This window comes from Panthera uncia, assembly GCF_023721935.1.
Source record: "Panthera uncia isolate 11264 chromosome B2 unlocalized genomic scaffold, Puncia_PCG_1.0 HiC_scaffold_25, whole genome shotgun sequence".
NCBI lineage: Eukaryota > Metazoa > Chordata > Mammalia > Carnivora > Felidae > Panthera > Panthera uncia.
The window spans coordinates 3394682-3421871 of NW_026057581.1; the positions used below are offsets into that span (position 1 = coordinate 3394682).

The following is a 27190-nucleotide window of genomic DNA, read 5'->3' on the forward strand; positions in this document are numbered from 1 at the left end:
CGGTTTGGGGCCGCGCACGGTTCTGTAACTGACGAGGGGCGCGGCGGGGAGGGGTGGCGACAGCAGCGGCGTCTCTCAGGGTCATGGCGTCGGCCAGGCAAGCCCCCTGCGTCTCCGTCCCGCTCGGTGTCCCATTTTCCTCCTCCGCGCCCCTGGACGGGACTCCGACGCCGCCCTTCTCCGCAGTAGGAGACGCCCTCGGGGACACAGAGCTCGCCCAGCCGCGGCCCCGCGGGTCCCAAACCGTGAAACGGGCTCCTCTCTTCCCTTCCCGGACGGGAGTCTCTCTGTGTCCTCTGGGCCCTTCACAGACACTCCCGCCCATTTGCCACCCAGTGGCTCTTCGTGCCCCGATGGCGCATCTGATGGTGGCGGGCCCCGCGCCCAGTGCGGGACGTATCTGCCCCCGAAGTAACCGGCACACGGACGCGGCTGAGGGCTGAGGTCCTGAACCCCTGGCCCCATGGCGGGTCCTTGCAGATCCCCATGACTTTCACCGTCGTGGATGTGACTGTGGACCCAGGCAGAGCTCTTCCCAAGCTGGTCTTCTCAGAGGATGCCAAAACGAAAACAAACTGCCGCTGACACAAATAACAGCAAGGCCAAAGCAATAACGCGCTGACAGGACCTGTCTTGTGTGCCATACGTTTGTATGCACGCATGTGTGGTACGCGTGCGTGTGTGACACGTGTTATGGGGCATGCGATGGTGTGTGATACATGGTGTCTGTGTGATGTGTGTGTGTGTGTGTGTGCTGTGCGATATGTGCATGTGTGTGTATGCGTATGTGGAAGGTAGCAGGCAGGTTAACAGGGCAAGGGTAATGCAAATATACTATTTAACGTTCTTAGTCTATAAGATAAACTGTGATTGGGGCGCCCGGGGGGGCTCAGTCGGTTAAACATCCAACTCGATTTGAGCTCAGATCATGATCCTCAAGTTTATGAATTCAAGCCCCGTGTTGGGCACTGTGCTGATGGTGCAGAGCCTGCTTGGGATTCTGTCTCTCTCTGCCCCTCTCCTGCTCTTACCCGCATGAGCTCTTTCTCTCTCTTTCTCTCTCTCCCTCTCTCTCTCAAAATAAATAAATAAACAGTAAAAATATTTTTAAAAAAGACGACCTGTGATTTAATGATGTACACTCTACACTCTAAAGCAACCACTAAAATAACAAAACAAAGAATTATGGTTAACAAGCCACAAAAAGAAATAAAACAGAATCATAAAAAATTTCAAGTTGTCCGATAGAAAGTAAAAATGAGGAAAGGGAACAAAACCAGATGGGACAAAAAGATGGGTGCCAGAGGGGCACCTGGGTGGCTCAGTCGGTTGAGTATCCGACTTCGGCTCAGGTCATGATCTCACGGGTTCGTGAGTTCGGGCCCTGAGTCGGGCTCTGTGCTGACAGCTCAGAGCCTGGAGCCCGCTTCAGATTCTTTGTCCCCCTCTCCCGCCACTCTCCACCCCACCCCTGCTTGTGCTCTGTCTCTGTCTTTCAAAAATGAATAAACATAAAAAAAATTATGATTACAAAAAAATAAAATTATCATATTTTGCATGAATTATTAGAAGAAAATATTTTCCAGGAAAATATCATAGCAACATCTCTTAATTTTGTTTCCATCTTTCCTTCCCATTTCCTGTAACCTACTAAGGAGCCATTATTGAAACTAACATGTATTTTCCACTGCATCTCAGTGTGTCTTTGCTTACATGTTGATCAGTAGATGGCAGTCTTGCGTTTTTGGTGTCTTAGGTCCATATGGTTTTGCCTTTAAGAAAGCAGAACTACTCCTTTGATCAATATTAAAAACCAACTGTAAATTTAATCTGGTTCTTATGGATGATTTTTAAATGGCTAACAATGACAATTGTATCCAGTCACTTTTAGTGCATTTATTTCTTCACACAATAAACATTTATTGAACAGCTTGTCTGTGGCAGACAGCAGCCTGGACCCTGGGGATATATCACTTATATTAGAGATCATTTATTTCCTATAAACGTTTCCAGAAAGCTAAAATATGTAAAAAAAAATTATATCCAACACGCTATAACAAGGTAATAAAAAGCGTTGAAGCCAAGAGAAGAAACGACGAAGCATGCAGGTTTGGGCAGGATCTGGATCCTTCTGCAGAGTTGATAACCTCTGAGCCACAGTCTGAAGGAGAAGTGAAAGTTCACCATGGGAAGAAGGGGGCCAGAAATTACAGAAACACTGCATGTGAAAAGGTCAAGAGTCATTAAAAATATTCCATAATATGTGAATGCAGTGAAGTCCCAGGACCAAGAGCATGGAGTCCATGAGGAAGACTGGCCTCAAATAAATCTGAGACCGACAGAGTGAGGCACATCTGGCAGAACTCATACCTCTTTCCTCCCCTCTCTCTGCATCTTTCCTTTACGGGATGTTTACATGGGGGGAAAATTCACAACCACCACTGAGCCGAGGTGCTGGGGAAGGTGGAAAATGAATACGCCTGGCTTGCTCATCCATTTCTCCGGTTCTAGGACCTTCCACCTGTTTTCAACTCTGTTGCCAAGACATCTTTGGACCCCAAGGGCACTTGGCAGTGAGGTTTAAAAGTTCAACCCATCTACAAAACACCTAGCCTGTACCCTTTAAGAACTCATCGCCATGCAATTATATATATAGAGAGAGAGACACAGATCTGTAACTAGATGTATTGGATGGAGACAAAGCAAATGTGGCCTGATATTAACAATTGGTGAATCTAGGTAAAGGGTATAGGAGGATTCTTTGTATTTACCTTGCAATCTTTCTCTAAGTTTGAAATTATTTCAAAATAAAAAGATTTTAAAAGCCACAAGTCCCCTTGACCTTTGACCCGCATCACCAGAGGCCAGGCTCAGTAGGGACTCTGTGCCTTCTAGGCTACAAGAAAGATGAAGGGATCCTAAGGAGGAGACAGGCTGTGTGGTTCTTCCTTCTGGGCTAGGGCTCTGTCTCTCTGTCTCTGACTCTGTCTCTGTCTCTCACACACACACTCCTCTAAACATCAACTCTCATTATCACTCCCCCGGTCTGGTCTACACCTCTCTCTATCCCAATGGCTTTGTGTTGTGATGGCTTGTTTATCTGTTTCTTTTGCTTGCTTGTTTATTTTTGTTCTTCTCTTTCTGCAAGAGATCTTCCAGACCAGCCCGTGTCTGGGCATGGATTTCTTTTTTTGGTTTTATCCTGTTGGGAGTTTTCCGATGACCTTGCACCTGTACATTCATGCCTTTCCTGTATTTGAGATGTTTTCAGCCAATATTGGTTCAAATATTCTGTTTCCCGCTCCGTGCTATTTCTCCTGTACTTCCGAGGCTCCGATGATCCAAACGTTAGCGCTTTTCAAAATTGCCCTATGGGCTTAAAGCAAAGCATATTTATTTTTACCCGGCATCTGTGAATCAGAAGCTGAGGCATGGCCTAGGTGGGTTCTCTGCTCCCGGGTCTCACCTGACGGCAGTCTAGAAGCTGACCGAATCTGAGGTCTCATCAAAAGCATGACTGGGGAAGTAGTCACTTCCAGTGCAGATTATTAGCAAAATCCAATTCCTTACAGCTGCAGAAGGGAAAGTTTACATTCCCTGGCAGAGGCTGCCTGCAGTTTCTTCCCAGATGGGGGTTTCCCTCATACAGCCCGTGCTTCCTCGGAGCCAGCGAGGGAGAGACAGAGAATGCAAACCTGTTAATAAGACAGAGGCTTACTGCGATACGATTGTGAGGTGACATCCCATCACCTTTGCCATGCTCCGTTGGTTAGAAGCAAATCACAGGTCACATCCGTACTTAAGGACATGAGCACAGACGTGGACACGAGGAGACCGGGATCGCGGAGGCATCTCAGAGTCTATCACAGTGTGAAGCGGGCTGTAGACAGAGCCGTGGCCTGATACGTCCAGGGCTCGGCAAGATGGAGTCCTGGGGAGGTAGGCAGGCGAATGCAGGCTGTGGTTGACGGCTAGTATGTCAGCCAAGCTGCCTACAGGATCAGAGACCAGATTTCCGACGGCCAGAATACGATCACAGGGCAGGAGGCCTGGGATGCTAGGGTAAGACGTGGCATGGTTCTAGAATGCGACCCTTAAGACGCAGGTGAAGGCCACACAGAAAAAGTCCCAGACGGTGTAAGGTAAGACCTGAGGAAAACACACAAGGAAGAGGAGAGAGAGTCAGAGACAGACAAGTGAAAACAATGAAATTTGGTTTGCACACCAAAATGTCAAAATTGATGAAGTTACATAAAGCTACAAGACGGTGATCAGACTCAAAAAATGGCATGTGACATTCCTCTGGATGCAAATAATTTTGAATTTTTTTTAACATTTATTCATTTTTCTGAGAGACCGAGACAGAGCATGAGCGGGACAGGGGCAGAGAGAGAGGGAGACACAGAATCCGAAGCAGGCTCCAGGCTCTGAGCTGTCAGCACACAGCCCGACACGGGGCTTGAACTCACGGACCGTGAGATCGTGAGCCGAAGTCAGACGCTCAACCGACTGAGCCACCCAGGCGCCCCTAGATGCAAATAATTTTAAAGCCAGACGAAGATAACTATGTTTAGGATGCTCGAAACAAACGCAACATTAACTTCTGCTTAAAAACACGAGGAAATTATGAAACTGAAATAGGTCAAAGTGAAATAAGAAAAATCCACTGCTTCAAAACTTTAAAAATACTAGAAAAAATACAGGCCTCGAAAGAAGAAGACTTATTGCTGAAATAAAGCCTAGACTACCTGTTGTCCCTGGAATGAATTACAGGCAAATTTAGTGGGAGAGCGCATAAGAGCAGCTCCACACAAAGGAGCAACAGGCCGACAGCATCAGGATCAGCATCATTCCGGAAGCTTCACAGAAATACAAAACCTCAGGCCCACCCCAGACCCACTGAGAGACTTGACACTTGCAAACATTTCGTCAATTTTCACAAATTCCTCATCAAGGTAACGCATATGCCCGTGAAATTTCGGACGTGCCGCCTTAGGGCAGTGGAAGAACATTTTGAGGAGTTAGCTCAGAATGCAGAACAGACCAGAAAGACGAAGAGGAACGTGTACAGTATGGGAAAATGCAGTTCAAGGTCAAGGATAGACGAGAGTTTCTGTATACCCGTAATAGGTCGGTTGATCAGAGCAGAAGTGTTTGAAGGTACTAGGCGAGAAGTTTTTGGAATCAAGGACACTGGTTTCTCAAATCACAAGTACACCGCGAGTCGGAGCAGGACAAACAGAGGTCAGAGGTGATTTATGCCAGTCCTTTGCTGCATTCGACTTTATTGTTGTGTTTCTCCATTGTCCTATCTGCTGTTTGCATAAGAAGTTGCTCCTTCCACAGACAATACGCGAGCTTTCCATGGTAGCTTTTAAGGGTCTCTCTTTCTCTTAAAATTCTAGCAAAAGCTGCTGTTGGTGCGCGAGGCTTGGTCTCTCTTTGCCTCTTCTTGCCGTTTGGGACCTGAAGCCTTGAAGGCTGTGATTACGCTGCAGGCCCAGGGAGAAGGTGAGCAAGAGGTCCATAGCCTCCTCTTCACCGCGGGGTCGGGAGATAAACTCAATCGTTGCCTTTTCCAGAGGGCGGACAACACCTCCAAGCTGAAGGCCCCATCCGAAGGCCAGTGGCCTCATAGAGATAATCCGTGTTTACTCACTTGGAGAACCCCTTGGAAAATCTTCTTTGTGAACGAGAGGTGAATGCTAGTGCCCGCTCGAATCCTTGGGGACCTTGATCTGGAAGCCTATTTATCTTCTTTTGACTGCGGTGTCATTTTGCAGCCAGATTTTTTTTTTTTTAATGTTTTATATATCTTTGCCGGAAAGCACAAGTCGGGGAGGGGCAGGGAGAGAGGTGGAGAGAGGATCCGAAGCGGGTTCTACGCTGACAGCAGTGAGCCCGATGTGGGGCTCCAACTCAGGAACCCCGAGATCATGACCCGAGCCGGAGTCAGATGCGCAAGTGACTGAGCCACCCAGGTGTCCCACTGCAGCCAGATTTCAAGTTCTAGAAAGTTAGAGAAGTCATGTGGAATGATTCGGGAAGCTCCTCCTGTGGTTCAGCCCTTCTCTGCCACCCTCTGTCTCCCTCTTGGAAAGCGAAGTCGGTTTAATTCTGTGACTCCCACCTTGAGCTTCTTACCTAGTAGCACTTTTCAGTTAGGGACGGACTCACTCTCATCCATCAGGCATAACCACCAGGCTAAACTTCCTAGAAGTATAAACCTGATCACACCCCACACTTGCTTAAAATGTTTTGCTTCCCACTTTTAATTTTTTCCACTAGACGATATCTAACCACAGAGTGAATCTGGGTGTGTAACACAAGAAAGCCTGAAGGAATTCTTTTTTCAAGTCTACATTTTTTTCTTTCTTTCTTTTTTTCTTTTTCTTTCTTTCTTTCTTTTTCTTTCTTTCTTTTCTTTCTCTTTCTTTCTTTCTTTCTTTCTTTCTCTTTCTCTCTCTTTCTCTGTCTTTCTTTCTTTCTTTCTTTCTTTTTCTTTCTCTTCCTTCCTTTCTTTCTTTTTTTAACATTTATTTCTTCTTGAGAGAGCAAGAGAGAGACAGAGCATGAGTAGGGGAGGGGCAGAGAGAGAGGGAGACACAGAATCCGAAGCAGGCTCCAGGCTCCGAGCTGTCAGCACAGAGCCCGACGTGGGGCTCGGACCAACAGACAGAGAGATCACGACCTGAGCCGAAGTCAGACGCTGAACCGACTGAGCCACCCAGGTGCCCCAAGTCCATATTTTTCCTTTCAGAATTCACGCAAGTTTTACAAGTGACTCAATTTGTTTAAAACAAATAAAAACATGTTCCCCAAAGTATTGCATAAAACTGGCACTTCAGAAAAACGTTCCGTGTTTTCCCTGTGGCCTCAGTACACTGCTGTGCGTAGCTATCTCCCACAGGGGCTGCAAGGTGAAGTTCACGCTCCTGAGTGTTACATAAAGGCCGCTGTGACCCAGTCTTGCTGACTTCTGCCCCAAATTTCCTACCAGTCCCTGACGTGGAGTGTGGGATCTGGGTGCTACAGGTTTCTCTAAAATCAAAACAGGCTTTTTCTTTTTCTGATTCCGGAATAAATAAACGCTCTTTGTACAAAACTTTAAACAATATAAAAAAAACCTAAGTGAGAAGGTCAGACTTATTTCTCCCCACAGAGCCACTTATCTTTGATATTTTGCTGTTTCTGACTCTCTAGCTCTAGCTCTCTCTCAACATATACGTGTGTGTATACCTGTACACGTAGACATATACGCTTGGACATGTGTATACACACATAGACAAATACATGCTTGTGTGTATTCACACACGTACACACATGCATAATTCCACAGGCATAGGTTATAAACGCTCATTTTCTGTCGTCACCTTTTTGTTTAGTTTTATAGTTTTTTTGTTTGTGTGTTTGTTTGTTTTGTTTTAACCGTCTCATTAGTTACCCAAACCAGATAACCAAAGTTAACAGCCAGGTCTGACTCACAGAATCTCACACAAAGATATATTGATATCCTGTTTTCTTGGGTAAATATTTAGAAAAATATGGGGTCCCTTTCTATGTAATCTGCATCTGTTTTACTCGCTTAAATTATACAACATTATAAAAAGCATCCAAGTCAGGGGCTCCTGGGTGGCTCAGTCGGTTAAGTGTCCGACTTCGGTTTAGGTCATGATCTCATGGCTCGTGGGGTCGAGCCCCACGTCGGGCTCTGTGCTGACAGCTCAGAGCCTGGAGCCTGCTTCAGATTCTGTGTCTCCCTCTCTGTCTGCCCCTCTCCTGCTCGCATTTTGTCTCTCTCTCTCTCTCTCTCTCTCTCCTTCAAAAATAAATAAATATAGGGGTGCCAGGTGGCTCAGTCAGTTGGGCGTCCGACTTCGGCCCAGGTCATGATCTCATGGTTCACGGGTTCAAGCCTCGCATCGGGCTCTGTGCTGACAGCTCAGAGCCTGGAGCCTGCTTTGAATTCTGTGTCTCCCTCTCTCTGCCCCTTCCCTACTCACACTGTTTTTCTGTCTCTCAAAAATAAATAAACATTGAAAAAAAATTTTTTTAAATAAATATTAAAGAAAAAAATAAAAAGCGTCCAAGTCAAATGGTACAGATACCACTCATTCTTTTAAAGTGTTGCTCATTTTTTAAATATAAAGATGTCTTGCAATCTGTTCGGTCAGTCTCCCATTGATGAACTCTTAGGTTATTTCCAGTTTGCCCCTCTGGCTTTCTTTTTTTGAGTTGCATTTTCACTGAATGTGTTTGTGAATTCCGAGAGGATCAACACTTTTATGATATTAAGTGCTCCCACCCAACAATGTAGTCCATAGTTCTACCTAGTCAGGTTGTGTTTTATGTCCTTAATGAAATGTTATTGTTTTCTTCCTTTGAGCCACACGTTTCTCGTTCAAGTGATTCTTAAAAATTTTGCAGTTTTTGTGGCTAGAAAACCTTAAAAACTTTCTATCTCCATTCCTGGCTGGTTATTTCTACTACCGGGGAAAGCAACTGATGAGCAGAAAAAAATCTTTCCCGCGTTTGCGGCCAGTTTCCAAATCCCCTTCCTGCTTTGCACCGTAATCCCTGGTGGTGTTGAACAATTGCGATCGTCCACACCGCGCCTCTGTGCCTTTGCTCTTTCTGGAAGGTCCTTGCCCTTGGTCACTGACTCACCCACACCACCTGTGAAGACTGACTACAGCCGTGCCTCCTCCTGGAAGCAGATAAGGCGGGTCCTGATCCGCTCTTCCTGGGTGTCCCCGTGCACGCGTGTATGATTTGTTTCCAAGACTTGTCATCCCAGCTGTCTGTCTGGGAGTCGTCTCACTCAGCGGACTCCGAACTCTGTGCAGTCACGGGTCAGGTCTTAAACAAACTGGTGTTCTCAGAAGCAAGCACCACGTCTGGAACAGAATAAATTCCCCAAGAAGAAAAAAAAGAAAAGAAAAAGAAAAAGAAAGAAAGAGTGTGGAATGAAACTGCTCTGAATGGAAACAGCTGTCAATACCAGGCCAGAGAGACCTAACTTTCTAAGGGCCTCTGATCTTTTCTGCTCTATTACTATAGAGAATATACTCTATTGGTATACAGAAATCCTGACTCCTGATGGTGAGCATGACTCAAGAATTCATCCATGTAATAAATTAATGTTTAATGAACACATACTATAGGCCAAAGACTATGCCAAGAGCTGTGAATACAGCAGTTTTCAAAATACACAGATCCCTTCGGAGAGCTTGCAAAACTCCACTATAGGATTACACTGTTTAAACAAAATATGCAGCTTGAAGAATACAGTTTGAACCTTACTTGTGGCATTGGACTGTGGGCCATTTTTCCATAGTATATTTACTCCTTTTTGGGGAATCTGCTCTTGGCTACTTCCTCTGCTAGGGTTACTGCTAAGTCATGCTGTGCCTTTGAGCAAATTAGAAATTATCAGACCTTAGAGGCGCCTGGGTGACTCAGTCGGTTGAGCATCCGACTTCGGCTCAGGTCATGATCTCGCGGTTCGTGAGTTCAAGCCCCGCATCGGGCTCTGTGCTGACAGCTCAGAGCCCAGAGCCTGCTTCGGATTCTGTGTCTCCCTCTCTCTCTGCCCCTTTCCCGCTCATGCTCTGTCTTTCTCTCTCTCTCAAAAATAAATAAACATTAAAAAAAAAAAAAAGAAATTTTCTTCTTCTGGGCAGACTAAGCAAAAAAAAAAAGCCCTAATTTGTCTTCTTTTTAACCATTTTTTTGGCTTATCAGGTACCTGATGACTTTGCAATGAGTCAAGAACCAGGATTTTCATTAAAGGAAGAAAGGAACTATTATCTCAATTCTCCTGGCTCCCCCTCCATGCCTTAAAAGCAGACTCAATAATGCCACTTAAAGACTTTCACATCCTAATCCCCAGAGCCTGTCAATATGTGATTTCGCGTGGCAAAGGGCACATGACATACGTGATTAAGTTAAGGATTTTGAGGTGGGAAGACTGTCCTGGAGTTTTCAAGTGAGCCCAATATGATTGCAATCGTCCTTATAAAGAGGGAGGCAGGAGGGTCAGGCTTCGAGAGAAAGATCTAAAGATGTTTTGCTGCTGCCTTTAAAGATGCAGGAAGGGGCTGTGAGCCAAGGAAAGCTGGTGACTTCTAGAAGCTGGAAAAGGTAAGGAAATGGATTCTCCCCTAAAGCCTCCAGGGAGAATGTGCCCTAGGAGACCCCTTGGTTTTTGGCCCAGTGTAACCCATTTTAGACTTTTGACCTCCGGAACTGGGAGAATAAATACGTGTTGTCTTAAGTCACGAAGTTTGTGTTAATTTGTTACAGCAGCAACAGGGAACCAATACAAAGGAACCAAGGAGTTAAACTAAGGGGCTGAGTCCAGTTGGCTCTCTGGGGGAGTCTGGGGAGTCAGACCTGACAGGAAACTCAACCACGGCAGTTTGAAGCTAATGAAGCGAGAGAGGGCGGGCCCTCACTTCACTTATAAGGGCCAAGAGTCAAACCGGAAGTGTCGGTAGCAACCACAGACCAAAAACTACGACTCACAACTGAGACACAATCCAAGAATCAGGAGTCGAGCAGAGCCTGGAGTACAAAAGGTTCAGAGAAGAAGCAGGAAGGAAGGGTTCAGGGTATTGGTTTGCACCGCTCTTGGGGACATCCCGAGCGTAATCGGAAACTGGCTCCTGGACTCAGAGGGCAGGGAGAGACTGAAGAAAGAGGCAGGCCACTCCAGGTTGGTAGGTGACGGGTTTTAATAATAGCAAAGGAAATGTGCATACGACACCTGTCGTGGGTGGCAGCAAAATGAATGGATCTCCGCACCCACCTCCAAATCTTAGAAGTTTATAACGAGGCCCCAACTGGGTGTTCTCAACACCACATCACCATCTCAAGGCCATGTCCTTGGAGCAGGCTCTGGAAGCAGGAAGGACAAGCGGGACCCACATTCCTAGGACAGAGGAGAGGGCGAGGAGGCTCTGAGAGCCCAGGTCTAGCTCATGGGTCAGCCGGTGGTCACACGTTTTTGATGACGTTCCCCAACACAGGGTCGCTTCATGAGTAGTTATCGGAGTAGCCAACGTCCACATTTATTAGCATGTGGGCACCAAAAGCTTAAGGAAAGTCTAGCTGACTTACCAGAACCCCTGGGAACGTCTCGTTTATTGAGGACCTACTATCGGTCAGCATAAATATTTCATTTAATTTGTGCAATCCCCCCACGAGTTCAGTATTAGAACCTTGCTTTACTGATGTAGAAACCAATTCACAGAAGGCGGGTGACTTGTCCAAGGCCACAGAAAACACCAGGAAGTGAAGGTGGGGTTGACGTCATTTCTCCGATCCTAAGAGCTTTGCTGTTTCCTCCACACCGTGGCCCCTTCCTTTCAGGAAAAATGCTCGTTGACTTTTTTTGGTTGCATGCACAGTTCTGAGCAGAAAAACATGATGTCACCTTTCGAGACACTCATTTTATCAGTGGGGACTTGAAAATGAAGTTAAAAATTAAGCAGCAGAGTCAAACCCAGGCTCTCTGCTCTGAGAATGTGGGGCCAAACCTGATGCTGTCTGACTGCCACGTGGCTAATTATTTATCCTTGTGAAACTCTGTGGAATTATTTGAAAGGGAGGAAGGGACAGAAACTTCTTCAAGTAGCCTTGTAGTCTAGGGCTTAAAATACTGGTTTAATGGCGAAGGTAAGTGCTTTTCTTCTTTTTGGGTCTGAGGATAATTACTAATCAATCAGAGATCCATTAAAGGGAGGGAGCACTTTGAGGGGAAGTCAGAGGAACACCATGAAAGCGGCCTAAGGATTCCCGTCTGGGAACGGTTTCTGGCTTCAAAATGAAGAAGAGACTTTCTAAAACGTGCAATCGATTCAATCGATACTCTAGAGCACGGCTTGAGAGGCCACCGATGTCCATGGACACTGGACAATGGTCCCTTCTCTGGGGATTCTGTATTAACTGTGGCACCTTGAGGAGCTGGGTGGGTTTCACTGTGGGATAAAATGCTGGATCAGAACTAACAAGGCTTGGATTTGGGGACTGACTGATGAGTCTTTTCAGATTGCCACGTATATTTGAAATGATGTCTCAAAGAAAGGCGAATAGGAAGTTGTGAATAAGATAAAAGCAAGAGAACGTACATGCTTGTGGAGCTCACCTGGCTCCTTGCCCTCAGAGCTCAGGGAAGATGCTCAGAGAGACCATGATGAGCACCCACAGGTGCTCCGATGGGAAGCTCTTGGTGAAGACTGAAGAAGGTCCCTTCTCCCAACCTGCCAGAGAAGGTCCCTAGTCCAAAGCACGGTTGCCCTGGAAGGCAAGCCTGAGTTTGTCACTTGGAGGAAAGGGTCAAGGGGAACCCTGCGCGTCTCCTGGCGGGCCGAGCCGTGAGTCCCCCAAGGCACTGACCCAACTGTGCTTGATTTGAGCGTTACTCTGCTTTCTAGGATCACCCACTCTTGGTGCTTGATACGGTTTTTCTTTTTCTTTCTTTCTTTTTTTTCGCGATTAAATCCATAAGTGAAATGACCGCATGACATAAATTACCTACTGGAATAACCAGTTTTACTTCAGCCCTACCGATTTTTCAGAAAGGTAGGGGCAGGTGACACAAAGGGGCCTCAGTCTTACTAACATGGAAGAAATTACTTCTTGTTCTCTGATGTTCTCTGATGTTCTAGCAAGATGCATCCCTTATTCTCCCATCTCGTGGATTCTAGAAGAACCCACTTAAATGTTTTCTTTATTTGAGAGAGAGAGAGAGAGAGAGAGAGAGAGTGCAAGTGGGGGAGAGAGGGGCACAGGGAGAGAGAGAGAATCAATCCCAAGGAGGCTTCAGGCTCATCAGGGAGCCCAATGCGGGACTCAATCCCACAACCCTGGGATCATGACCTGAGTCAAAACCAGGAGTTGGACACTCAACTGGCTGCACCACCCAGGCGCCCCTGGAAGAACCCACTTTCCAAAGGAAATGTTTAAAACCAGTTTAATGATGAATCAGAAGCACTTCTCCAGAAATGCATAAATTGGGACTGATTCACCTGAGAGGTCCCGAGTGCCATTCTGATGCCCGTTTATTATTATTGCTGTAGTTAATATCAATAACAGTTTACAACGTACATTTTACAATCAGAAGGCATGCCTCAGACCTTTTCTTCCACTCACAATAGTCCTGTGAAGTAATGTTATCCCCATATTTCCTGTTTGTTTCTATTTCGTATTCGACTAAAGCTCCCCTAGTGTATGAAATTGTGAAAAAGCTGAAAGATTTTGAAAATGGTGAAAAAGCTGAAGTGAAAAAGCTGAGATGAAAAAGCTCAGCTTGTGAATGGCAGGGAAGAACGTAGTCCCTGGATACCCTTTGAACCACAGGTTCATGCTCTTTCAGCCACATGTAACATTTACTCTGAGCAAACTGGGGGATTGGACTAACAGAGATGATGCAAGACAGGCTGGGGATTAGGGGAAATCTAAGCAATCAAAAGACCACTATAACGAAACAGTGAGTTCCAGGCTGAGACCAATAGGAAAAAACGATTCTTTTGCTTAGGCCTAAACCATATTGTCTACGTTGTTAATTTTATATCAAATACAACTCAATATTGTATCATGAAATTATTTTTATTTTTTTTTCAATTATTTTTAACGTTTATTATTGAGAGACAGAGAGACACAGAGCGTGAGCAGGGGAGGGGTAGAGAGAGGGAGAGACATAGAATCGGAAGCAGGCTCCAGGCTCTGAGCCATCAGCACAGAGCCCGATGCGGGGCTCGAACTCACAGACTGTGAGATCATGACCTGAGCCGAAGTCGGTCGCTTAACCAGCTGAGCCACCCAGGCGCCCCTCATGAAATTATTTTTAAAAGATAGACCTTTGTTTCATTTCTTCTCCATTTTCCTATATCTACTTATAGTTTTGCCTCTCTGACTCACGAGGTTTTAGAAGTGTCACTGTGGAATGGAGGGTCCTCAACCATGCTTACAATTGGACCCAGACTCAAACCACTGTCTCTGAGCGCCTATCGGTTGTGACAAGGCACAGATCCCGTCGTTTCACGGGCTCCTGCGATTACTTCAGGAAAATCGTTTCCATTACTACGTCCCGAGAGCCCCTAGGCTACAGTGGTTTGGGAGGTCTGCCCAATTTCTCTGTCTCGTGCAAAGGACACAGGAAGTTCACGACTGAAGTCAGCTATTGAGACAAAATTCAAAACAGCCTGTGAAGTCATGTAAGCTAAGGCGGGGTGGCAACAGATACAAGGGAAAGGAAGGTTTGTGGAAGGATTCCACTAACAAAAACAGCAAGAAAAGGCAGTCATTTTTATTCTTTTAACTATTCGAAGCTCGACTGGAAAGTATTTTCACCATCAAATGTCCTTCTTGAAGAAATGACTAAAAAAAGCAAAGCCATGTAACTTCCCCTGTGGAACCCTCCCGAAAGAGGCTACCCTACTGCATTCTAGGCTGTGCTTAAAATACGAGCATATAGGGGAAGTGGCTCTAGCAGACAGAGGCAGCAGCAGGCTGGGCGTCAGGAGACCCGGTGCTGGCTCTGTGACCTACGTGGCCTGTGTCCACTTCTCGGACTTCCCGCACAGCAGTTTTCTCAGCAGCACGGTGAACAGTTGGGCAGAAGATCTCGGAGCGTCTTTCAGCTCTAGGGCTCGGGGCCTGCAGGACTTATCAGAGCGGTTGGTGGGGAATCTGTAGCTGGGGTGTGACAACTCTTGGTTGCACGTACGGTGAAAAAGTTGCCTTCAGGCAAGTCTTGGGATCTTACATAACAGGGGAAATCAGACAGAAAGTGGTCCAAACTCTGGGTAAACGAGGCGTCCATTCCATTTTGCTTCAGCTAGGATCTGAGTGAAACGCACTGACCCGGGCTCCTGATCTCAGCCAGATGTTTGCAAGGCTCGTAAGCCCTCCACTGCAGGACAAAAGCCAACATGATTCCTGGTGCTGACCTTCTCTTGTTTAGCAACTGGGCATCCATCTAGGTCCAGGTAAACAAAAAAGAAAATTTCAAAACTTAGATGGGCAGATCTTATTCTTAGAATTCAGGAGACACTTGGCGAGCAGAAGACTGTCCTGTCTGTATTACCGAAGGCCCGATCATCGATCTTTCAAACTAGCGGCTTCTCGGTATAACACGAGTGTCTACAAGTTGTAAAAAAGCAAAACAAACAAACAGCAAAAGCACTTAGCAGATATGGAAAATCCTTTAGAATAATGTGACCACCGTGTTCCATAACCCAGAATTAGCCACTGCTGGAGCTTACGTGAACCTGCCTCTCTTTCTGTGGACGTGCAGCTGTCAACACGGGCGCGAATTATGGGGGGACAAAATTCTTCATCTTCTCATTCCTTATGAGCCTCTATCCTAAAGTCATAGGTTATGAACATCCCCGAGGGTGCAGATAAGTCTTGTTCAATTTGTGTGCAGAAAGAATGCAAAGTTTTGAGCGATGAAATATAAGCATGGTCCAGTATTTGTAAAGTTTAGGAATGGCTGCCATATTGACAGCGATCTTAGGATGAGGATTGTTCCCAAAGGAAATCAATGTATGTATCCACCGAGAGAGTTTGATTGCTATATGAGTATCAAATTTGGGGATCACGAATTCTCTTTTCCTGTCAAAATAACTGGACATATTTGGAATTGTAGTAGAAAGCCTCGCTCAGTGTGATTTTACACACGGTTTGAAGAACTTTTCAGCCCAAGAAAGTGTCCAAATTGTGTGTAGCAAAGGCAACGATAAACATTTTAGAGCCTCAAAGGTAATACACGTTAAGTGTTATGCAATGTCCCCCTTCCTATTCAGAGAAGCCACAATACAGCATCGTTCTGGTTGTACAGAAGGGATGGCAACATGATCATAAGGAGAGAAAGGGCTATTCTGGAACTTTCTCCCCAGCTCCTGAGCTTTATTTGACTTTCCTGTCCTCTGACCCACCTTAAGCTGCAACACGCCTCGCCTTTGGTTCTCTGTGGTTTGCAATTTTCTCATTTAATTCTTGTGGCACACTCCAGAAAGAGGCTTACTCTTATAAGAATGAATGGTTGGAGAATTTAAATGACGAGGCTCTAAGTCACATAGCTGGTGCTTACAGCTGGATTTCCTTGTAAAAACTGAGTTTTCCATTAGCGTAAAAATCAAGAAGCATGCTCAAAATGTCAATCATGTAGCCATGTTGGATCAAAACTTTTACTGGTGCTGAGAGAGGACCACGTTAACATGAGACGGTTATCTGTGTGCCGTGTTTCGGATTGTTGTTCACTCCGTAGATCAAAACCAGTCGTGGTGAAAGAGATTCGGGGCAGAGGGAAAGTCCACCACAGAGCCTGCCACTGCCTCCAGAGGAGCCAAATGGACAAGAAGCCTTCGCCCAAGAAAGGTAAATCCTCCCCATCAAGACTACTTGCTGGTAGGCTGGAAGCTTATCTCCACGGCTCTTTTTCCTCTCTTTCTCTTCCTGTTTTCTTTCTTTCTTTCTTTCTTTCTTTCTTTCTTTCTTTCTTTCTCTTTTTCCTTCCTTCCTTCCTTCCTTCCTTCCTTCCCTCTTTCTTTCTTTCTTTCTTTCTTTCTTTCTTTCTTTCTTTCTTATGTCACCCATTATAAAGACTCTCTGAACAACATTGGACCAGCTCTGGCCCCTCGTCCTGTTACCCGTTGCTTTTTTTTAGGGAGCCCCACTGAGTTACCTCTTAGAAATCAAGACAAATGCCCAACAGATCCTGGGACGTAAGGAACGGAATAAGTCTTGAAAAAGTCATTTTAAACAACTTGTGCATGAATTCCTGCCATGATGTGGTTGCCAAGCGGCTTTGGAATCCTCCAGTGGCATGGAAAGAAGTCCTTCGCAGGCAAACAGTCCTATCACTGAGGCTGTTTGGCCATTACAAATGATTTCTTTCCTTACATTTTTATCTGGTTATTCACAGGCCCTCTTCTTGGTTGTCTTTAGTTCCATTTCTCCAAATCTACAGAAGAGATTGAATCCATCATTCGCTTGGGAACCCTTGCAACGTTGGTCCTTTGTTGCGTTTTGTGGGGACTTTTAAAGAATGTGTTGCTCTTGTAACATATTGAATACTAGCCCATTTCCATATCACCTCCAAACTCAGTAAAAGTGGCTCTTAGTTAGTTAGTTCTTTCTTTTTTTTAAATGTTTATTTATTTTTGAGAGAGGGACAGAGTGTGAGCGGGGGAGGGGCAGAGAGAGAGGGAGACACAGAATCCGAAGCAGGCTCCAGGCTCTGAGCTGTCAGCACAGAGCCCGACACGGGGCTCGAACCCACAAACTGTGAGATCATGACCTGAGCTCAATTCGGGCACTTAACTGACTGAGCCACCCAGGAGCCCCGCTGTGTTAGTTCTTGAAAGCTGGGCATACGTGGAGGCAGGGTCTAGTGACATGACAAAGGTGTTTCCAAGTGAGCGTCACATTCAGGAGTCGGGGGGGGGGGGGGGGCTCGTTTCCACACACACTATCTCAGATATTTAAAAGTGAATCCTTGGGTGTTCCGTCAGCTTCTTTCAAAGGCAGCTCCGCGGTAAGTATAAAGCTCCCAGTTTTACGGTAAATGAAATGAATATGCAAAACAGACAGGACCTCTGACTTGCAGCTGGGGGACCGGTTTGTCCCCCCCCCCCCCGCCATCTCCCCCCCTCCCCCACTCACTTTACTGGGGACAATATGACATAAGCGCCCTCCCTTAGACTTTCCTATAGTTACCATCTGCTTCCCACACCTCTGGAAAAAGGTCATACTTGCTTTGCTTGACTGTAAGAGCCCAGATTCATTGTCTTGAAGTCAATTTAAGAATATGGCCAAGGAGCACCGTAGTCATGGTTATTTTGGCGAGAGAAGGCAGTGGGGCGGAGCGAGGGCCCTGTTGTTTTCCAGGTGTAGTCGTGGGAGAAACGGAAAGACGGCGGCCTCGGTCAGGATGCTCAGTGCGTCCTTCCGTATTGTCTCCTAGCTCCAGGTTTCTGTTCGTTACGCTATGGACTGGCTCTCATCATGCACTTCTCAAACTTCACCATGATAACCCAGCGTGTGAGTCTGAGCATTGCGATCATTGCCATGGTCAACAGCTCTCAGCCGCATGGTCTATCCAACGCCTCCGCAGAAGGACCTCTGGCAGAAACCCTCAGCGACCCCAGCACTTCCATCAAGGAATTTAACACAGGGGTGAGTATATCAGCATTACTTCCTGCTTATGGGTCTCTGAGTTCTCTTTGGGCCAGCTGTAACAGCTTACCAATTCCTTCTTCGTCAATGAGTTAAATAAAATCTTTATCACAGGATTGTAGAAGAATCAGGATTATACCCTATGGTTAAATTTTTTCCTTTATCAATTACTGCAGGGTTGTGTTTTTTTAATGTTTATTTACTCTTGAGAGGGAGAGAGACAGAGCTCGAGTAGGGGAGGGGTAGAGAGAGAGGGAGTCACAGAAGCCAAAGCAGGCTCCAGACTCCAGCTGACAGCACAGGCCTGATGCGGGGCTCGAACCCACGAACTGTGAGATCACGACCTGAGCCGAAGTCAGACGCTTAACCGACTGAGCCACCCAGGCGCCCCTTACTGTAGATTTCTGATGTCACCTTTGTATTTCATGATTGTATTACCTTGGACCCAGCTTATTTATAATGACCTCTCTGCCTCCAGTCTTTTTTCCATCATTCATTCTACACATTCACATTCTTGTGCTCAAGAATACAAGAGAGCTTCGGGGCGCCTGGGTGGCTCAGTTGGTTAAATGTCTGACTTTTGATCTCTGCTCAGGTCATGATCTCACGGTGGTAAGACTGAGCCCTGCATTGAGCCCCACGTCGGGTGTGAAGCCTGCTTAAGATTCTCTCTCTCCTTCTGTCCCTGTCCCCTGCTCATACTCTTTCTCTCCCTCTCTCTCGACGTGCTGGGCTCCTCCAAAAATCTGGTCCCACTTCTCAGCACACTCAGATCTGCTGTCAGTGGCCCAGGGAAGGTCCTTGTTCTGAGCAGCTCAGAGTCCTGGTTAGTTTCTCAGCATTTGGTTTCACTCCAAATGCTACAAGTTTACTTTCGCTCTTCAACAAAAATGAATTTTCCTATTTCTCTTTGTACAAATCATAATCATCCTTCAAAGGGTGGTCCAAGTATTGCTTCCTTCCTGGGACCTTTGCAAATTGTTTTTGTCTCTTCTCAAATTTCTCTTTGTCTCTTCAATTTATAGCATGATGCCACAAGCCTAGTAGGCTGCCAAAAATTATTTATTGGCTTACCTCATAAGAAGAATGTGATCTCATTAACGTGCAGTGCGTGTTTCAGGAAGTCATCTCTGCCAGGGCAGACCATAATTCCTCAACTTGATTTTAAGGACAGATTTTGATGAGAATTCAGGGAAGTTGTGCTTTCCTAATATTTTTGAAATAGAAGTCAACATGTCACCGAACTTTTCCCGGAAGCACACAGTTAAAGGAAACTCTTTCTCAGGTGAAATCTCTCTCAATGGCTGTTTTTCATGCAGCTCTTCTTACCACGTAATCATTTCTTTATCTCTTTCCTTCTTCATTTCCTTTGTTTTTACTCTTCCTCTGAAAGGAGCAAATTAGGGGTATAATTGGTTGCACGTTTGGAAGAGGTGGAATATTTGCTAGGTAACAAATACAGATAAGTAGATTTTTCTACCAGGATCCCACCAACCCAAGCAGCACTGGTTTTAAAGTCGGTTTCTGCAGGGCACCTGGGTGGCTCAGTCGGTCGAGCTTCGGACTTCAGCTCAGATCATGATCTCACCATTCATGGGTTCCAGCCCCGCGTCGGGCTCTGTGCTGACAGCTCGGAGCCTGGAGCCTGCTTCGGATTCGGTGTCTCCTTCTCTCTCTGCCCCTTCCCCACTCACACCCTGTCTCTCTCTCAAAAATAAATGAAGATTAAAAAAAAATTTTAATAAAAAAATAAAGTAGATTCTCATAAAAGAACTTCTTAGCAAAGCATTTTCTTTTTTTCCGCCCCCCAGGCCTCTGTATATGAATGGAGCCCAGAGACTCAGGGTATCATCTTTAGCTCCATCAGCTATGGGATAGTAGTGACTCTGATCCCAAGTGGATATTTGGCAGGGATATTTGGAGCAAAACAGATGCTTGGTGCTGGTTTGCTGATCTCCTCCCTCCTCACCCTCTTTACACCGCTGGCTGCTGACTTCGGAGTGATTTTGGTTATTGTGATTCGGATGATCCAGGGCATGGCCCAGGTATCCAGATACTTTCTCGTTCGGAGCGGGACACAGGTACCCGAACTGTACTAAGACCGAAGGTCTTAATGATGTTCATTTCAGGGCATGGCCTGGACAGGTCAGTTTACCATCTGGGCAAAGTGGGCTCCCCCACTCGAACGAAGCAAACTCACCACCATTGCGGGGTCAGGTAAGGATATACACGTGCATTAGAGCTTTGGAATCGGCCTCACCCAAACGCGTCTTTCCTTCTCTACCTGGGATGTCTGGGGGGGGGGGGGCAGGAGAAAGTGCCACCGAGAGATTGAACAATGTGAGACGGTTACAGAGCCTCTGTAAGAGAGAGCTACCTCGGTGCTGTAAAGCCACTGGGGTTTAGAAGCGGCTGTGAGCTGGGGTAGTCAGAAACGCACTGTGGGAAAACGTTTGGAACTTGGGTCTGCATAAATGTAAGACAGTCAAGTGAATTTATATAATACTTACCTAATGGCGCTGAAACACCATTTCAGCAAAGACACACAGGCGGGAATTAAGACGAGCAGATTTCACAGCAGTAAGGAGAGACAGACATCAGCCTGGAAAGGAGAGTCTGAAGAGCCCAAGTGATTCTGAGCTCTTTGCTGTTCTGGGCTAATCTTCACAACTGTCTGACCATTAAGTATGTCGTAAGCTCCCATGTTACCAAAGAGGGAATTAACCCGTGCGCGAGATCGCGTGAATTGCCCACATGCGAACCGCCAGCGGGTGGCCAGAGCAGCCGATGACGGGACTCCAGGACTTTGCTGCCGACGACATGCACCCTAACGGGGGGCAGAGGCGCTCACTGGTGTTCAGGGAGCCACGCTGCAGTGTCAGGAGGCCATCAGTATTGTCGATCCATCCCAGTTACTCTGCGTGGCTGTCCCGGGGGGGATCCGTGAGCGGGAAGAGAGGCTGTCCTCACGCAGTCCTTCTGGGTCGGCCTCCTCGCTGCCGGGACAACGTCCAGGGAGAACACTCAGTCTTGTCGTAAGTGTTTCTTCTCCCTCTTCTCCTCAGGGGCAGCGTTTGGGTCCTTCATCATCCTCTGCGTGGGGGGACTAATCTCCCAGGCCTTGGGCTGGCCGTTTATCTTCTACATCTTTAGTGAGTCCCTTTCCCTTCTGTCCCGAGCGCCCCGTGTCCCGGCCGCTCAGCGTGATGCCCACGTTCTCTGTCCCCCGTGCCCACAAGAGAGAACGGGCCCTCGATGGAACAGAAGGTGACGAAGGCCGTTGAGGACCGGTGGCTCCTTTACCCCAGTCTAGGAGATGACGCTCCACGCGGGGCTGGCCTCGGAGGAATGGGGAGCACGGCCTTCCGCTCCCACCCCTGGCATCTCCTGCAGACTCGCCACCACCACGTCCGAAATGCCGGCTCTAGCTGCCCCGTGGTTGACACGTCAGTGTCACCGAGAGTTGGTGACACGCACTTGAAACGCGTCTTCGTGTTTTATTACAGTTGTTATTACTGCAAAGATGCTTTGACCTATTTATTCTCTGCCAGGCAGATCTTGCAAAGCTCGATTTACTCGCACCCCCCTAGGGAGACCTCCAAGCCTTATCCTGTCGGATGCCGTCTTCCTGCCCTCTGTAGTGCTCACTGATAATTCCCTCTCTAAGCTATGCTGGCACACACTTATCTGTTTGCCCCCCCTCCCTCCCCACGAGACTGTGAAATTGTGAGGCAAGGAATCTATTCTATAATTTTTTTTTTTTATCACTTTGGTACTATCATAGCACCTGGCTTCTTGCTCGATAAATAAAAGAATGGACGGATCCCGTCATTAGAGGGAATTTAAAGAACATTAGTCCCCAGAGACTTTTAACATCGGACCTTCTTCCAATGACCCATCTCAGCCACGAGACACAGGCCTGTTCTCTTGTTCTGACCAAAGGATGCCATCCAACACGGTTCTGGCTTGCAAGGCTTCCTCACTAATGATGCTAATCCCGGGTCATTTCGGTCCGCACGTGCTAATCACGTACCGTCAAGGAATATTTCTTCCGGAAATCCCTAACGGATGCATTGTTTGAATACAAATAACACCGTCTTTTGCAAATATGCCAGAAACTTGGCCTCGCCCCACCGATTTTCTGGCAGGTGGTTTCATGTATGTACGATTCCTGTCTTCTTCAATCCTGACTATTCACATCTTCCAAAGTGAGACAATAATGTGTGTAATAAGAAACACTATAACTACTGGGGCCCTAAGAGTAATTAACCAGCTGCGCAGTGGTCCGATCCCGCCCGTGTTCTCTCCAGACGGCTCTGACATTGACAGATGGCGCTCTGTGTTTGACAGGTGGAGACTGGAGAGCCTTTTTTTTTTTTTTTAGAAGAATTTTTTTTAGAAGAATTGAAATAAGGAAAGTTTAGGTCCTTTGGTGGAATAAGCATGAACTGATAAGCGTGTTTTGAGGGAGGGGCGTGCCATTTAGGAAGACACCCCCTTCCCCCAGCATACAAATCTACCTGAAAATAACTGGGTCCCGGCTTCCCAGGTAGCATTGGCTGCGTCTGCTGTCTCCTGTGGTTCACAGTGATTTATGATGACCCCACGCATCACCCATGCATAAGCGTCCGGGAAAAGGAGCACATCGTGGCCTCACTGGCTCACCAGGTACAGTGCACCCCTCCTACCTGTGGCCCGTGCAGAGGTACCTAGGGCGGCGGTGGGGCTCACAGGAGAGGTCCCCTCGGGGCTGTTCCAACCCCACGTTGACGAGATATTTCCTTTCAGTCCAGTTCTCCTAGACGATCTGTCCCCATAAAGGCTATGGCCAGATGCCTACCGCTTTGGGCCATTTTCACGGGGTTTTTCAGCCATTTCTGGTTATGCACCATAATCATAACATACCTCCCGACCTACATCAGCTCCGTGCTCCACGTTAACATCAGAGACGTGAGTATACTTCCGGTCCTTCTGGGGAAATGGTAACGGCAATGAGGAGAAACGGCTCCGTGCTGCCCGCGGCATCCTGCCCTTGCACGTAACCCCTCATACAACCTCCACGATGACCTTGAGAGAGGCATTGTGATGACTGCCATTGTACGGACACGGGGACACGTAGACGTAAGATGATGTGCCTTGGTTTATGCGACTGGCAGATCTGTGCGACACGGCCACACGGGCTGATTCCTCCGTTTCCCTTAGAGATTAATGTTACTTTTCTCCGGACACCAGTGTAATGCAGCGTGAGTGGTCCTCTTCCCTGAGACAGCGTTCTTCCCCAGTGAAAAAGGACACTAATTCCCTGAAAACGACTCGAACGTCTGGGGGGTGGGCTCACGGCGCCCGCCTGCCTGAACCTCCCTGGTGCGCTACGCCCGTCCACACTCACGGAACACGTTTCCTTCCCTCAGAGCGGGGTTCTGTCATCCCTCCCCTTCATCGCTGCTTCAAGCTGCACGATTCTAGGAGGCCAGCTGGCAGACTTCCTTCTGTCCAGGAATCTTCTCAGACTAATCACTGTCCGAAAACTCTTTTCATCTCTAGGTAAGGACCGGGGCAAGGGCTTGGTTAACTGATCCTTTTTCCCACATGTGGTCTGCGAGGGTTCCTGATGCTGTGACTTCATTGTCCAGGGCTCCTCCTTCCGTCTCTGTGTGCCGTGGCCCTGCCCTTCGTGGCTTCCAGTTACGTGACAACCATTATTTTGCTGATACTCATTCCTGGGACCAGCAATCTGTGCGACTCAGGGTTCATCATCAACACCTTAGATGTCGCCCCCAGGTAGAAACTTACACCTGTTTGTTCCCCTCGTGCACGGTCTTCCAGAGGTGCTAGGCCTCAGTCCTCCTCTTGCAACTCCTTCCCGTTATGAGACGCGCAAGACGATAGAACGATAAATGATGACAGCTAACTGGAAATGTCACTACGTGGCCACGACCTAAGGCATTTTAGAGCAACAGTTGCCGATCTTGGCCAGTAATCATTCAGATGAAAATCTTCCCAAGCCTCCCCACCCGAGACTAAACCGCGTGCCCTGGGAAAGGGCCCACACACATGTGTTCTGGAAAAGCTTTCAGAGTTGATAATATTAGCTCCCTCAACTGTATGCGTTTGCCATGAGCCACGCCCTACTCGATAGACATATATCGACACATCTGATCTCACAACTGCATGGGGTAGGCCCTATTGTTGTCCTCACCCTAAATCATGATTTTTTTTTTAAGTTTATTTAGTCATTTTGAGAGAGAGACCAAGGGCACGATCATGGGAGGGGCAGAGAGAGAGGGAGAGAGAGAATCCCAAGCAGGCTACGTGCCGTCAGCGCGGAGCCCGACACAGGGCTCAAACTCGTGAACTATGAGATCATGACCTGAGCTGAAATCAAGAGTCACACGCTTAACTGACTGAGCCACCCAGGTGCACCTGCCCTCACTTTAAACTGGAGAAGACGGAAGGCACAAGAAGGTTAAGTGACATGCCTAGGGTCACACAAAGGCAGAGCCAGGATTTGGATTCAGGCATTTTGTCCAGAGTCTGTTGTCCTGGGCACTGCACGAACTGCCTGCCGTGCGGAGCAGCCTTGGGATGTGGATCGGGGTGAATCCTGGTCTCCGGGGAGACTGAGGTCATCCCTGGTTGTTGACCTGGCAGAGAGATGATTTCAGGGTTGGCAAACAGACATTGCCCTGAATGTCTCTAGGTGAACAAAACACAGCATTAAGCAAAATGACTTTGCTGTAATAACCAAACTGCCTTAAAGCTGAGTTGCTGAAAAGCCTTAGACAGCTTTCTATATAGAATCATCTGTTGGGGCCCGCCAGTGGCTCAGTCGGCTGAGCGTCCAACTCTTGATCTCAGCTCATGTCATGATCCCAGGGTCATGGGTTCGAGCCCCGTGTCAGGTTCTGCCCTGACAGTGTGGAGCCTGCTTGGGATTCTCCCTCTCTCTCTTTCCGTCTCCCCTCCTCTCTCTCTGGCTCTCCTTCCAAAATAAATACATTAATTAACTAGATGAAATTCAACAGAAAATAAAAAGGAAGCCATCTGTGAAATGTTCACCCCACAGGTACGCAAGTTTCCTCATGGGAATCTCCAGGGGCTTCGGGCTCATCGCAGGGATCATCTCTTCCACAGCCACCGGATTCCTCATCAGCCAGGTTGGCCAGTTTATTGAAGTCTGCAAGGAGCAGGTACCGCTTGAGGCGCTGGGGCATCACGGCGGGGCCCCCGCCCCCCACGACTGTACGGTCCGACTGAGACAACAAGCACGGGTGTCAACACAACCACTCTACTCACAGGGAACTCGGAAAGACAGTCTTGTTAGGTTGGGTTTCCCAGGGAAAGAACAGTATAAGCTGAACCTCTACAAATGACTGGATGTTACCTTGATGAGAATGGGCAGAGGTGGAGAGAACAGAGCCCAGGTGGCCTCCCGGAGCAAAGGCATGAGGCAGTTGTTGGTTCTGACCCGAGGGAATGGCACGCGTCAAGGGATGGTAAGGGGTGAAGACAGAGGGGCAGGCGACAAAGATTATGAAGTCTGTTCAGACTAATTCTAATTAGAAAAAAATTACAAAACGGAAACACCAAGTGTCCCAAGGCCACTGTAGAAAAAGAGAAGCGAAGTCATGGTGAAGAGGTCATGGCTGTGGTCATGGGCCGTGAGGCTGGCTCAGTGGCAAGCGAGGGCTAGAGGCCCCCAGAGAAAAGCGGAGCCAGCCTGCGGTGGCAGGATGACAAGAGTCAGCTTACAAAAAAGTTTTCTTTCTTTCTTTTTTCATTTCTTTTCTCTCTCTCTCTCTCTCTCTTTTTTTTTTTAGAGAAAGAGAAAGAATACGGTGGGGGAGGGGGCAGAGGGAGACAGAGGGAATCTTAAGCAGCCTCCACATTTGGTGTGGAGCGCGACGCAGGGCTCGATCCCACAACCCTGGGATCACGGCCTGAGCTGAAATCAAGAGTCGGACGCTGAATCGACCGAGCCACCCAGGCGTCTCTCCCTCGTTTCATTTTTAATACGTCTCCATGTGATCTAGTTTCCAGGTTAATGTTTGACCAAATAGCTAGGAGTCCGCCGTGACTATAATGCCAGAAATGAACTACAAACTATGAGAAGGATCATCCCAGCCAAATACAACTCACGTCGTGTTGAGATGTCCACCCAAGTGGGGCTGGTGACACTGATGTCAACAGCTAAGACCAAAACTAAACAGAGAGAACGCAAGGGTGAGGTCTTAAACATGTCACTTTAAGGGCGCCTGGTTGGCTAGTTGGTTGAGCGTCGGACTTCGGCTCGGGTCACGGTCTCATGGTTCATGGGTTTGAGCCCCACATTGGGCTGTGTGCTGTTTCGGATCCTCTGGCCTCCTCCCTCTCTGTCCCTCTCCACCTTGTTCTCTCTCTCTCTTTCTCAAAAATAAATGTTTTCTTAAAAAAAAAAAGTCACTTGAAGCATAACTTTCAATGAGGAATGTGATGTTTTCATGAAGGTTGAGATCCACATTTCTAGAAAGACATTAGTGTAGGTTAGCTTATTTTGATTTAAAGAAAAATCCCTCTTAATCCAGTACCCAATGTTCGTTGTGGTGCCATTCTGTCCCCCCAAAATTTCACAAAACCTTCTTGGCTATTGCATAGCATTCCCTAGATACTTTGAGATCAATGTTGCAATACTCGAAATGGAAGATTTCGAGAACGGGTGGAGAAGGAAACCCGAGGCTGATCATTCTGCATTCTCTGCCTCCAGGATTCTGTGTCTGGATGGAGGAATGTCTTTTTCCTATCTGCGGCCGTCAACATGTTTGGCATGTTTTTTTACATCACATTTGGACAAGCAGAAATCCAGGACTGGGCCAAAGAGAAGACCATGACCCGCCTCTGAGGATACTGAGTTGCACACTTACGATGCTGACCATTAACTTTGCGACACATTTTCCGTATTGTCCTTCTTCCTTCATATCCTTGGCCATAGCCTCAGCGTTTCTCCTCTGGCTTCCTGTTGGGTCTC

General features: G+C 47.2%; 2 protein-coding genes across 4 annotated transcripts in view; one reads left to right on the plus strand and one right to left on the minus strand.

Moving 5' to 3' along the window:
* LOC125939383 (histone H2B type 1-A) overlaps positions 1 to 27190 on the minus strand; it is a 373771-nt gene that overhangs the window by 198856 nt on the left and 147725 nt on the right. The gene's annotated exons all lie outside the window — the stretch shown is intronic.
* Positions 3924 to 27190, plus strand: SLC17A2 (solute carrier family 17 member 2). The gene is made up of 12 exons (XM_049611335.1): positions 3924 to 3939; positions 5473 to 5622; positions 17975 to 18186; positions 19998 to 20231; positions 20316 to 20403; positions 21252 to 21338; positions 22736 to 22854; positions 22975 to 23136; positions 23598 to 23730; positions 23820 to 23967; positions 25253 to 25343; positions 26930 to 27190. The coding sequence occupies exons 1-12, from the start codon at positions 3924 to 3926 to the stop codon at positions 27062 to 27064; spliced, it is 1575 nt and encodes a 524-aa protein (XP_049467292.1). The 3' UTR covers positions 27065 to 27190.